The 12,751-nt window shown below is 31.7% G+C and overlaps 1 protein-coding gene across 14 annotated transcripts in view; it reads right to left on the bottom strand.

Annotated features, from left to right (window-relative positions):
- Positions 1 to 12,751, bottom strand: part of LOC148614157 (syntaxin-binding protein 5-like) — an 88,728-nt gene that overhangs the window by 37,246 nt on the left and 38,731 nt on the right. For all 14 annotated transcript variants that reach the window (XM_088588023.1, XM_088588027.1, XM_088588029.1 and 11 more), the window contains exons 7-9: positions 12,331 to 12,414; positions 8,367 to 8,490; positions 954 to 1,029 (exon numbers count right to left, since the gene is read on the bottom strand). In XM_088588023.1, coding sequence (XP_088444149.1) covers positions 954 to 1,029; positions 8,367 to 8,490; positions 12,331 to 12,414 — 284 coding nt within the window. The remainder of the gene's footprint in view (positions 1 to 953; positions 1,030 to 8,366; positions 8,491 to 12,330; positions 12,415 to 12,751) is intronic.

Here is a 12,751-nt window from a genome sequence, read left to right as displayed (position 1 = left end):
AACAGTTTACATATTTGCCACAAGATGGTCAGTATTTGTCATTTTCTGTCCTATTTTGTTTTCATCAAAAGGGTTTCCAAAGAACATGGCAGAAAATTGTTGCTGTTACTTGTAAGCTTTCATAATTAGATCCATTACCTTCTTGCTTAATAATATGAGAGCTCATAGAGATCTCCTCATTAACAAAATAACATTTTGATTTTACAATTTCTTGTTTTAATCTGAACTGAAACTTGCTTGCAGTAGTGTTTTTTTATGGTTGTCAAAATAATAGAATCAAAACAGTAGGAAATACAAATCTAATTATCAATGGCCTCCTTGTTATCTAGTAAGAGAACATTTTTACAAGCCCTCATCATCTATTCATTCATAAGCCCTACAATAATTTCTTTTTAAAGATATTTTTCATATTGAAGGGCATTGAATTGGTCATCTGCACTAGAAATGATGTTAAAAATCAGTTGACAACATAAATATAGCAAGAGATCAAAATGGACCATAGAGCCATCACAAACTTGTCTTGGCTCCACAATTCAAGTTTTATATACTGTAGACATATTAATTTTGGAAGTTGCAAACTTTCATGGATTCTGTCAAGTGAACATATTCATGGGTATCAATTTTCGTAGATTCAAAAAATTATAAGCTTTATATAGTATGCAAAATCAATATCAAAGTACTATTTTTGGTGCTTTTATGTCCAAAACGAAAACAGCAAAAATTAGTACACTGCAAAAAAAAATTTAATACTTCTCCAGTAGTGTATATCCTTATACAAAGACTTAGAAATTCAAATAAAACAAAATTTTTCTAACTACAAAAAATCAACACAACATAGCATGCACAAAGTTACAGAACATATTGATAGACTTCCGATCTAATGTCCAACTAAATCTGATCTACTTTCAAATAATTTTCCACTAAATCTGACCTACTTTCTAGTTACTACAAACCTATTTCTAACAGATTTCCATTCCACTTTAGCTATAGGTTTACATGGCTCAGCTTTTCCATCCCTTCCAGCTTTTGCTAAAAAACAAAAAAACTAATATTTTATTCAATAACACCTCAATAAAGAAACTTTTTGCTATGAATAAACTTAAAAACTCTTAAAAAGGACAATAACCTTAAATTTGAATTAGGCCTATATAAAAAAAATATTTGATTTCTATTTCCTAAATCAACTAAATTTTATTATAACATTTTAAAACAAAATTTTATTATATTTTTTCTTTCCTTGATTTTCATTTCTGGTGATCATTAATACAATGTTGTAGTGTTTTCAATGTTTACTATTAGTTTTAGATGTCTGCATACAAAATTTATTTCCTTTCCAACCATTATCTAAGCTCTGAATAGGGCCATATCAAACCAAGATACTATTCAGTTTGGACTTTGATAGAATTGATATATAGTCTACTAATTTACCAAACATTTCACAGGTCTTTCTTAAAACTTTGGCTAAAATGGCCGAGTTAGTAAAGATAACTTTAAAATACAGGAAATGAAAAATGTTTATGTAATTTTCAAAGTACTAAGTATTAAATATTAAAACTACTATCATGTACAGATACTTAGTAAAAACACTGCACGAAGCACAAGTTTTTAAGTAGCTGTCTGTAAGAATCATGCAAAATCTAAAAAAATGTGATACACCCCAAAAAAAAGCTACATATTTTTATTTTTGTAATTAAGTTGTTTTATGGGTCTATATTGCGAAATGAGTAATTATTCATTCAAATCTGCCTGCTCTTAGGAGATAATCAACATTGAAAATCCAACAGATTCTATTGTATTTGAGTGTCATTTACAGAGTTATCTCCCTTACTTTTGAATTTTACAGTGCATTGTATACAATTTTTATCTCCTACGAGCACAGGTTATATGAAAAACCAAATGTTAATTTACTAAAGCATTTTAAACAAGATATCAAAAATTAAAATATGTAGGCTTTCCAACCATGAATCACATTTTGCATGATTCTTATGTAGAGTGCTACTTAAATAAAAATTTACTTTGATGGTTGAAATTCAAACAGATCTTTTAAGTTAAGTAGTTATTGAATATTTTATATTCCAATAAATCAGAGAATCATAGCAACATTTAAAATTCAAAATTTACAGTCAATGATCTTGATGCAAGGCTGACTCATTAAAAATATAAACTATTTTTTTCAGGGGTTCAAATCCAATTAAAAGAATAAAAGGTCCAGTGGAAGAAAAAGGAAAGATGTAAATGTAAATTATGTTGGGTACAGAACCTTTGAATCAAATTTTCAGAAATCCATCAGAAATTGAGTCTCCTGGACATTGTACAAGCATGAACTTGAACTTTTGCTTAATCGAACCATTTGTTTTGGTCTAAATATGAAATATCATTGAGTACATTCTATATGACACACATTACAGAAAGATTATGACAAATTACTGGACATTCCAGAACCTGAATGTGGGAGCATATGCATGAAACAGAACAGAATTATGGTATTGTGAAGCTTATGCAACAGCATATCAAATTTGACTGCCCAAGTGCAAGTGGACTGTAGTTCATATCAAACTGACCTAAAGAGAAAACTTAACATGAAAATCTTAATGTGGACGGGCAAAGTCGACACCTGAAAAGTAGTACCTTATTTTTGCCAAGCAAGACAAAAACTAGTTCGCCATATAAAATTAGTGTACTTTTTAAATTGGAATAAACCTATAAATAGTAACATGGTTTTTCTTCATATCACTTTATAAATAGTAACAACAGTTTTCTTCCTATCTCTCTATTTCTAAAACATCCATTTATTAAAATGATAGGTTAAACAATAAAATACCTTCAATATTCAAATATTTTACATAATATCAGTCTAAAAGTACTTATAGAATTACTAAAAATTAAACCATAAATAATGTGATTTTTCACAATATCTTTCTACAATCCATAGTAAATCTATATACAGTCACACTTATTTAAATGACCAACTGTAGACAACAATAACCTGTCTCAATGACTACCTGTATACAACAATAACCTGTCTTCATGATCGCCTATATACAACAATAACCTGTCTCAATGACTACCTGTATACAACAATAACCTGTCTTCATGATCGCCTATATACAACAATAACCTGTCTCAATGACTACCTGTATACAACAATAACCAGTCTTCATGATCACCTATATACAACAATAACCTGTCCCAATGGCTACCTGTATACAACATCAACCTGTCTCAATGACCACATGTACACAACAATAACCTGTCTTCATGATTGCCTATATACAACAATAACCTGTCTCAAAGACTGCCTGTATACAACAAAAACCAGTCCCAATGACTACCTGTATACAACAACAACCTGTCTCAATGACTACATGTACGCAACAATAACCTGTCTCAATGACCACATGTAGACAACAACAACCAGTCCCAATGACCATCTGTATACAACAATAACCTGTCTTCATGATCGCCTCTTTACAACAATAACCTGTTCCAATGAGCACCTGTATACAAAAATAACCTGTCTCAATGACTACCTGTATAAAACAATAACCTGTCTTCATGATCGCCTATATACAACAATAACCAGTCCCAATGACCATTTATATACAACAATAACCTGTCCCAATGAGCATATGTATACAACAATAACCTGTCCCAATGACTACCTGTATACAACAATAATCTGTCTTCATGATCACCTACATACAACAATAACCAGTCTCAATGACCACCTGTATACAAAAATAACCAGTCCCAATGACCACCTGTATACAACAATAACCAGTCCCAATGACTACCTGTATACAACAATAACCTGTCTCAATGACTACATGTACGCAACAATAACCTGTCTCAATGACCACATGTAGACAACAACAACCAGTCCCAATGACCATCTGTATACAACAATAACCTGTCTTCATGATCGCCTCTTTACAACAATAACCTGTTCCAATGAGCACCTGTATACAAAAATAACCTGTCTCAATGACTACCTGTATAAAACAATAACCTGTCTTCATGATCGCCTATATACAACAATAACCAGTCCCAATGACCATTTATATACAACAATAACCTGTCCCAATGAGCACATGTATACAACAATAACCTGTTCCAATGACTACCTGTATACAACAATAATCTGTCTTCATGACCACCTACATACAACAATAACCAGTCTCAATGACCACCTGTATACAAAAATAACCAGTCCCAATGACCACCTGTATACAACAATAACCTGTCTCAATGACCACATGTATACAACAACAACCTGTCTTCATGATTGCCTGTATACAACAATAACCTGTCTTAATGACCACATGTATACAACAATAACCTGTCTCAATGACAACCTGAATACACCAATAATCTGCCTTAATGACCACTTGTATATAAAAATAACCTGTCTTAAAATTTTGACTATGATTATAATATCCCTATGTAGCACATTCTATCTAAAAATAACCTGAGTATAAAGACCACCTGTCTTATGTGACCATGGTTTTGCTCTCCATTAGAATGTTGCCTTGCACAGGTTTGACTGTAGTTTTTTTTACTATAATGTGCAACAGGTGACAATTTATGATCACCTTTAAACCAGATATCATCAATTGTCATTTTATACCTTGATGTCATCAGTTAAAATTAATATATTTCATAATGGTCTATCAAAAAAGCTTAGTAAAGTAAGCAGGCATGCCGATAATTTCAATTTGTATATGAATTGAACATTTAATAGCTGTACAAGCCTGCTGGCAGTTATATTTCTACCTGAGAAAACATCATCATGTTTCCACATATGTTACAGATGGTAGTATTTAAACCATTCAAGTAGAATTTCAAAATGATAAACTTTGATGGGGTTCAAACTATGTTACACCCATTCATTACAATAACATCCGCTGGGGTAAGTTAATAAGACATTCACATCCATATGTATTGATCGTTTAAGAAAGGATGTTGATCTTGGCCTCAAAAAAGGACATAAGTTATAAGTATTGTTCAACAAAAATAATAAAAAAAAACAAGTTCAAAAACTAACAAAATAAAAAAAAGTTAAATGAATACAAAAAAAATAGAGCATTTAAGGGACATTACCATACTTTTTATTTTGCTGAAATATGATTATGAACTTTGACTGTATTTTATTGTACTAAGCAACTGCAAATTTTTAAAAAAGCCTCATAAATTGATCTGTTCTCAAATAATTATTTGGAAAATATCCGGTGTTAGACAGACAGATGGACAGACACACAGCTTTTAGAGGGTATTACATAACATTAAATGTATAAAAAGGACAAAAAGGACTGAAGCATTGAAGCATGTAATGTCTGTTTATGAAAGAAGTACCATCATTTACTACAATAAAGTGCTTCACAGGGCACAGCCTGATACAAGCCCCAGAGATCAAACCATGAACCTTTGGGGCAAGTATAGACAAACCACTGAAGCTTGATACAGATTTGAATTTGATAGTGATTAAATATTTTACACAGGATAAAACTAGAAATACTGTGAGCAAGCTCACAAAGAGAATACCCCCCTCTTCAAATGTAAAACTTTTAATTTGAATGTATCTCCTTTTAGAGTCATTCAGCAGTAATAATAGTCCTCCATGAACATCTACATATGATACCCAACCTTCTTATAAAATAATATCAAAATTCCTTAAGTGGTTTAGGAGGTAATTAAAGCCTTTAATATGGATTATCTCCTTTTCGAGTCCTCTGACAGTAATTGTGTTCCTGCATGTACCTCTACATATGATGCCAAACCTTCCTATACAATTACATGATAAACAGCTGTGCCAATAGCACATGATATGCCTGTTTTCTTGAGAAAAAATAGTAAATGCTTTTGGAATAACACAGTGTTGCACAGAATATAATTCTGGACATATCCTGACTTATGCCTTATTCACACTCCATAAGTGCAGCAACATAATTTACAAGATGTGTACAATCTTAGTATTAAATTTTAAAGATATTTACAAGATCATCTACAAATTTCCATCATTACAAACAATGAAGTATGGGTTGAGCTAAATGACAAGTAAAACTCTAAAACCCTAAAGATGAAACAAAGACAATAGAACTGGGAATAAATTGCAAAATGAAATTGAAATCAAAATAATCATAACACCCTATAGGAGACTAGAGACAGCATATAATCTATTTGCCTTGCAAATATCTGATAATGCAGACAGGGTCCAGAGAGCACTGTGTGGGCAAATATATTGAAAAGAAGATATTTCAACTGGAATAGATTAATTCTGTGTCTGATTGTTCAATCTGAATGAGAAATTTTTTTTTTGCTTGGCAGTCAATCACTCCATTTCTGGAGTACACAGAAACTTTTGACTGTAACTATCAAATCTACATTAAGTATCACCATGGAGATGAATGTATCTAAAACAATACACATGCACTGTACATGTCAATTTTATAGTAACTGAAAGATTTTGTGATAAATGTGAAATGGACAAATGTGTCATCAGTACAAGTATAAATGTGTCAAAGCTTCAGATGTTAAAATTTAATACTGTTACTATGTTCATTTAACACTCACTTAGTAAGATCATACCTTATATAGCATGGCTACATATGTATGAATAAAGATTGACATATATGTGATCTTAGGTTTGTTTGTTTGTTTGTTGGGGTTTAATGTCCGGGCAGCAATATTTCAGCTATATTCAGACGAATGTGACCTTAGGCATTAGGTATCTACTGAATACCTACAGTACCTTAACATGGCTCGTTGCAATTTATAAGTCTCCGACTGATAGCTCTATTTCAATTGTACAGCTTTTTAAAACTATTAAGACCTTGGGGATTGACTCCATACATGTAGAACATCGGCATATTAATATGATAGATGATAAGAGAGCATAAGACCACAGTTTTGTCACATAAAGATAATTGAATTCTAATAAAAACAAGAACAAAGCAAATGGTGGCATCTCCTTGAGGAAAAAAATGTAATGCTGTTTTAGCGGTGGATGAAAAATTGCATTAGCCACACTATTACAGGAATAAAAACAAAAACAAAATGTTGTGGCTAATGTCCAATGTATTTAGGCCATCCTCATTAATTTAATCAGCCACATTCAAGCTAAACTAGCATTTGGCTATGTGGCTACCATCTACCGTTAACACAGTAATGTGAGCTTAACCTCTGAACTATGTTGAAGATTCTAGAGCATTGACAGACCAAGGGATAAACAGATGAACAGATGATAGAGTTACTATATTCTTTCATAACTTCTTAGTTTAGACATAACACAAGAAAGAGAATTACAGTTAGACAACCAGTCATAGAATCCTCACTGTAACACATCATTCAACATGGAGATCTATTTCACTGTTCACAAATTCTAAACTCTGGCAAATCTGTAAGAATCATAACTATACACTACAGTCCAACATTTCAATGTAGTATTTCTTCACTGATGCTCTAATGCTCTTATTCAGAACCTCTAACTTTGCAATGAAAAGCAGAATATAAATCGATGTAAACATTGCAAGAAAAAAAATCGGTCAAACTTCAGCTTTCCTTTCAAAGGAATAGGGCAGTTTATGCCAATACAATGGCAATTACCTCCAAAGAAGCTAACAGTTAAATCCCTATTCCTCCATAATAATCCTTTTATCTTTCAAAGACATCATGTATGAGGTAATTCTCTTTCCTCGATTGGTTTATCCAACTAATCAGATTATTTCATCATCAATGCACATTTCTTATATATTTTTTAAGGATCATGTGGTATGAATGTCAAATCATTCTAGACTAGATACAATGTACATTAATAAGCAAAAAGTATCCTTGAGAATGTAAACGTTTTTTTTAATAAAGGAAAGGTTTTAAAATTAAGTTTTTATCAAACCTTTATTCATAAGGGCTATTCCAGTAAAATATCGCTGAAGGGGGTGGAATGCCACAATTCATAAGAGAATTAATTCTATATTTGCAATGCATTCAATCGTGTAAAATATCAAACTAACCCAAAACCAAGATTTAAATATTCAAGTGGCATTCCACCTATCCAGGGAAATTTTTCCTAAATAGCCCTAAAAAGCTACTACACACCAAGTCCATTTTCCCAAACTAAAAAAAGTCCACAATTTTATGTTTCAGACTACTTAGTATAATTTCTGACTACATGTACCACTATGGTACTGCAATGTATTTAAAACCAAATCAGTTGATTTGAAATTTACTATCATAGAAGACTGTATTAATAAATTCTATACAATTTAAGGATTTCCCTGTTTATTTTGGACTCCCTATTACAACCAATGTCTTCATATATCTTATGTGCCTTGAACACTGTAGCTCTCCAGTTACCAAGTCCATAAACTTACCATGTGGCATCATAATATCAATGTATTTCTGTGGCTGTCTCACATTAAATCGTGTCAAGCTGCCATCAGAATGACTACACATAAACTGCTTTCCTTCATGATGCCAAGATATGGACCGCAGAGCCTGTAATTATAAAGAATTATTATTTAGATAGCAGTGATTAACCAAATGTTCCCAGTGTAAAAAAAAAAATTGATAATTCATACTGTGAAATTAATTTGGTAATTTCACTCTCTCACTTTCTCCCGCCAAAATGTCACAACACGAATATCAATCTGCTGTTAACAAATTTAAAATTTATGTTGGAAATAGCAACGAAAAAGGAGAGGAAATCAAAGTAATAAATAGGACAATCAATTGGTTATCGTGAATCGTGAAAATTAAGATTTTACTCATGCTGGGACAAGTTCCACATAGTCATTAAATCTAGGTGTTCTTCGGCCCTCGTGATTATACTTTGGTTATTCACTCTTTCCAATAAATTATCCTATTATTATTACATGAATTATTCAAAAATATTGCAAACACAAGGAAACCAAAGAAACTTTTCTAACTGAATCACATACTTGCAATAAAAAGGTATGTACATGTAGCAATTTTGTTTTTTTGTAGAAAACACAGCAGTTCAGCAGGCTAGATATTTCTTTTCCCTTTGAACTAGGAATTTCTGCATCATGTATCCAACAAATTTTGTGAAAGGGAGAACAAAGATTCAAATGGTTATCAAAAAGAACAAAATCCAAAAATAACCACCAGACCCAACAAAGAGCATGAAATAACAACAAATAACACACACACACAAACAAAAAAAACCACATTAAATAAGCAACCCAGACTCCACAGAAAAACGGGAGTATGGATCAGGTGCACTGATAAGGTAAGCATCTTCTGCTTTTTAAGAAACATCAACTGAGTTGCTTTTAAATTGTAATGCCAGGAGTAGACAGAAGACAAAAGTAAACAATTTTGCAGCATGAATCTATAGGTACTCATAACTGAAATCATGAATTACAAATCCTTAGCCAAAACATTCTAAGCAATCACAGTTTTTGGAAAGTCTGACAGGCTTGTCAATTATAAAGAAAAAAGACGTAGTGGAAAGATGTTTTAGATTTACAGTAAATAACATATTCAATTTCATAAAAGTAGTATCTTTATATAATAATTGGAAACTATTAGGACAGTGTAAATTTTCCTAATTTCAGTTAGTTCTATATAATGGAAAATAATTATTGTCGTCACTATCATGAACCTCATTTATTGCTTCAATTATCACAGACGATAAGAATTACAGTACAGTAATGTCAAGGTTGGTGTCTCATCAGACCAGATCACGGAATCCTTCCTTCACTGTTTTAATTATAACAAGTCCTGCATCTTTAAACCAATGATATAACAATGATTATATCTGTGATTCATGGACAGACCATTTTTAATTTTGGCCACAAAAACGGATAATATTTCCCTGCTATAAACCACTGAGTCTCTAATGAAATGAAAATTACATATAAGTACAAAAAACATCCACAATAATCTTTGATCAAATACTCCAAACAGTAAAATCAATGACAATCCATGATTTGCTGTTTCATTATACAATTCAGTACAATGATTATTAAAAATCTGGCAGTTGTTTCGATCTTTTCCAAAAGAAAGCTGTTTACTATACTCATAACACATATACAATTTCAAAAAGAGTTGACAGTCATTTTAGCCAAATTTGCAAATCATTTCTACCCACAGCTAATATGAAGGGTTTAATAGTCAGTAGTTGAGTTCATTGAGCACACTTTAATTTTTTAATCAATTATTAGGTGTATAAACTTTGCCAAGGATGTGACAGCTCATGATTAGTTCCCATTGCAGTCATTATTACAAATTTGAACCAATAAAGATACAAGAAAGGATATATAAAATTTACAGTACTAAACATGTGCCACTTACATGTAAATGTAGACTAATTGCTGCTGAGTACTAACAGAAAGTCATTAATTTACATTGAAGAAATACATTTTAATATTTCATTAATCACTAAATAAAGTTACATGAGAGCATAAACACATTTCTAAAACAGCCTTGACCACAACATTGTCAAGATATAAAAAAAAAGTCTTCCCAATTTCTTAATACAGTACCCAAATACATGTATGAATAATTGCTGTTTTTCAACCTTTCACTACAAGAAACAAGGTCACATTTTACACATACACATTTGTGTATAGGTTCAGTTTAAAATCCATACAAAATCTTATGGTCTGTGAAAACAGATATTTTTATTGGTCTAATCTTCAAACAAACATGAGTTAAATTCTATTAAACTGCCACAAACTTGGATAATTAAATGTAAATATTTGTCTCATGCACAGAGTCTATTGACACAGTTCTACAAAACTTTAATTCCTCTGGAAATAATAGCCACAGAACCACAGAAAACAATCCAAATTGATACATTGACATTAAATGGGGAATTACAGCCTTTCTGGAGAGCTAAATCTTACTTGGTATAGTACAAATACTGGCATATGCCAAGTCATCGGAACACAAATTATAAATAAAGACCATTTAATTACATATTTGTCTAGTTTGCTGATAATTACAGAAAGCAGCAAGGTAAAGACTGACATATACTGTGACAAATGGCTTCAGTGTTTTAAGAACAAAGCCACAAAAGAGTTAGTTTAAAGGAGTATAAAACTGTTTAAGTATTTAAAAACACAGCAATATAATAAAACCTTCTAAAGGCTTGTAAGAGGACCATGTCTAAGCAATGGATCTCTTTTATTACTTTTCATACTGACAGGAATGTTTTTATAACCCAAAAATAAGCATGAAAAAAATATGAGAACATTGGAGACCAACCAGATTTAAATAGTAAAGTATAAGGATTCTTAGGAGGGCATAACATAAGAACAACAAATCCTCTTGTCTCCTTCCAAGCAAATTAATGGTTTACTTCTTTAAGGTTGAATTTATGTGATAAACTTATCTTAATTCTTTTTGAAAATATTTGGAAACCCTATATTATGCATAATCTGATCAGGGTGCCGAAAACCAACGAACGTACTGTATTTTTTTTTATAGAACAATGTGTACATACTCATATGCTAAAATACTTCCAAAATATTGAAATAACAGACCAATCTTTTTAAAAGAATCTTTTATTCAAAAAAATATAGGGGAAAAATTTAGATTTTTACCAATAGACAACTGCTAAATAACACAATTTCTTTTATTAAAAAGGAGAGTGCATTAAAAAAACTATACATCAAAGTTGCTTTCAGGTTCCCCAAGCCATTTCACATTACCTTATCTCATCAGTGAGTGAAAAAAAAAAACGATGTTTGTGACCTTAATGTTTTATAAATACAAAGCAGGGTGTTCTGTATTGGTGTACTTATCACAATATCATAAAAGGGGGAAAAAGAATAAAAAACACCCCAAAAAAAATGAACGATTTTGAAATCTCCAACACCCTCAGATAAGATTTCAATATGCCTCCTTAGAGAACTTCAAATCTTACCCCAAGGTGTCTGAATTTTTTCTGAATTTTTTTCTGTCTTGCACTCAGCAGTGGTAGATTCTTAATATCTGTGTCCTGTTTGTCTAGTTTTGAGGCAAATTAGAAACCAAGACACAATAATAATACCGTAATTAAACTTTGTTCAAGAGAACTATATACATATTCTGCTTGTTTAGTTCTCAAACAGACACCAAGACACAATATACCAGACCTTGTTCAGGAGAACCTTATCTGTAACCTGCATGTTTAGTTCTCAGGCCAAGACACCAAGACACAATATACCAGACCTTGTTCAGGAGAACCTTATCTGTAACCTGCATGTTTAGTTCTTAGGCCAAAACACCAAAAGAAGATATACCAGACCTTGTTAAGGAGAACCTTATCTGTAACCTGCATGTTTAGTTCTCAGGCCAAAACACCAAAAGAAGATCTACCAGACTTACCTCAGGGGAACTATATCTGTATTCTGCCTGTTTAGTTTTCAGGTCCCATAATACAATTGTTCCACTCTCAAATCCTATCAACAGCTGAAATAAAGAAATATACTAATTAGACCTTAAACTAAGACTAATACTGCAAGACATTAGACAAATATGTTAAAAATATCATTAATATGGAAAACTTTCATGGTTTTCAGTAATTTGGGTTAAAAGTTTTTAGAATGGGCCATTTTTAATGATATTCAAAATATCAACAGGCCCTTTTTTAAACATTCTTGGTAGTAATGTCTGCTTTAAATGGGTCACTTTCAGCTGGAATTTGATAAATGTAATATGACCCCATCTAATCCTATATATTCATTAAGTTTTCTTGGTTCAGTCTGACTATTACTTCCAATTCCCACAGAAATGCAAAATTCTTAAA

This window comes from Perna viridis, chromosome 6 (assembly GCF_037379345.1).
Source record: "Perna viridis isolate PV_CMFRI_1.1 ecotype Kerala chromosome 6, ASM3737934v1, whole genome shotgun sequence".
Lineage (NCBI taxonomy): Eukaryota > Metazoa > Mollusca > Bivalvia > Mytilida > Mytilidae > Perna > Perna viridis.
Note: the sequence above shows the minus strand (reverse complement) of the source record. Positions and strands in the feature narration are given on the sequence as shown.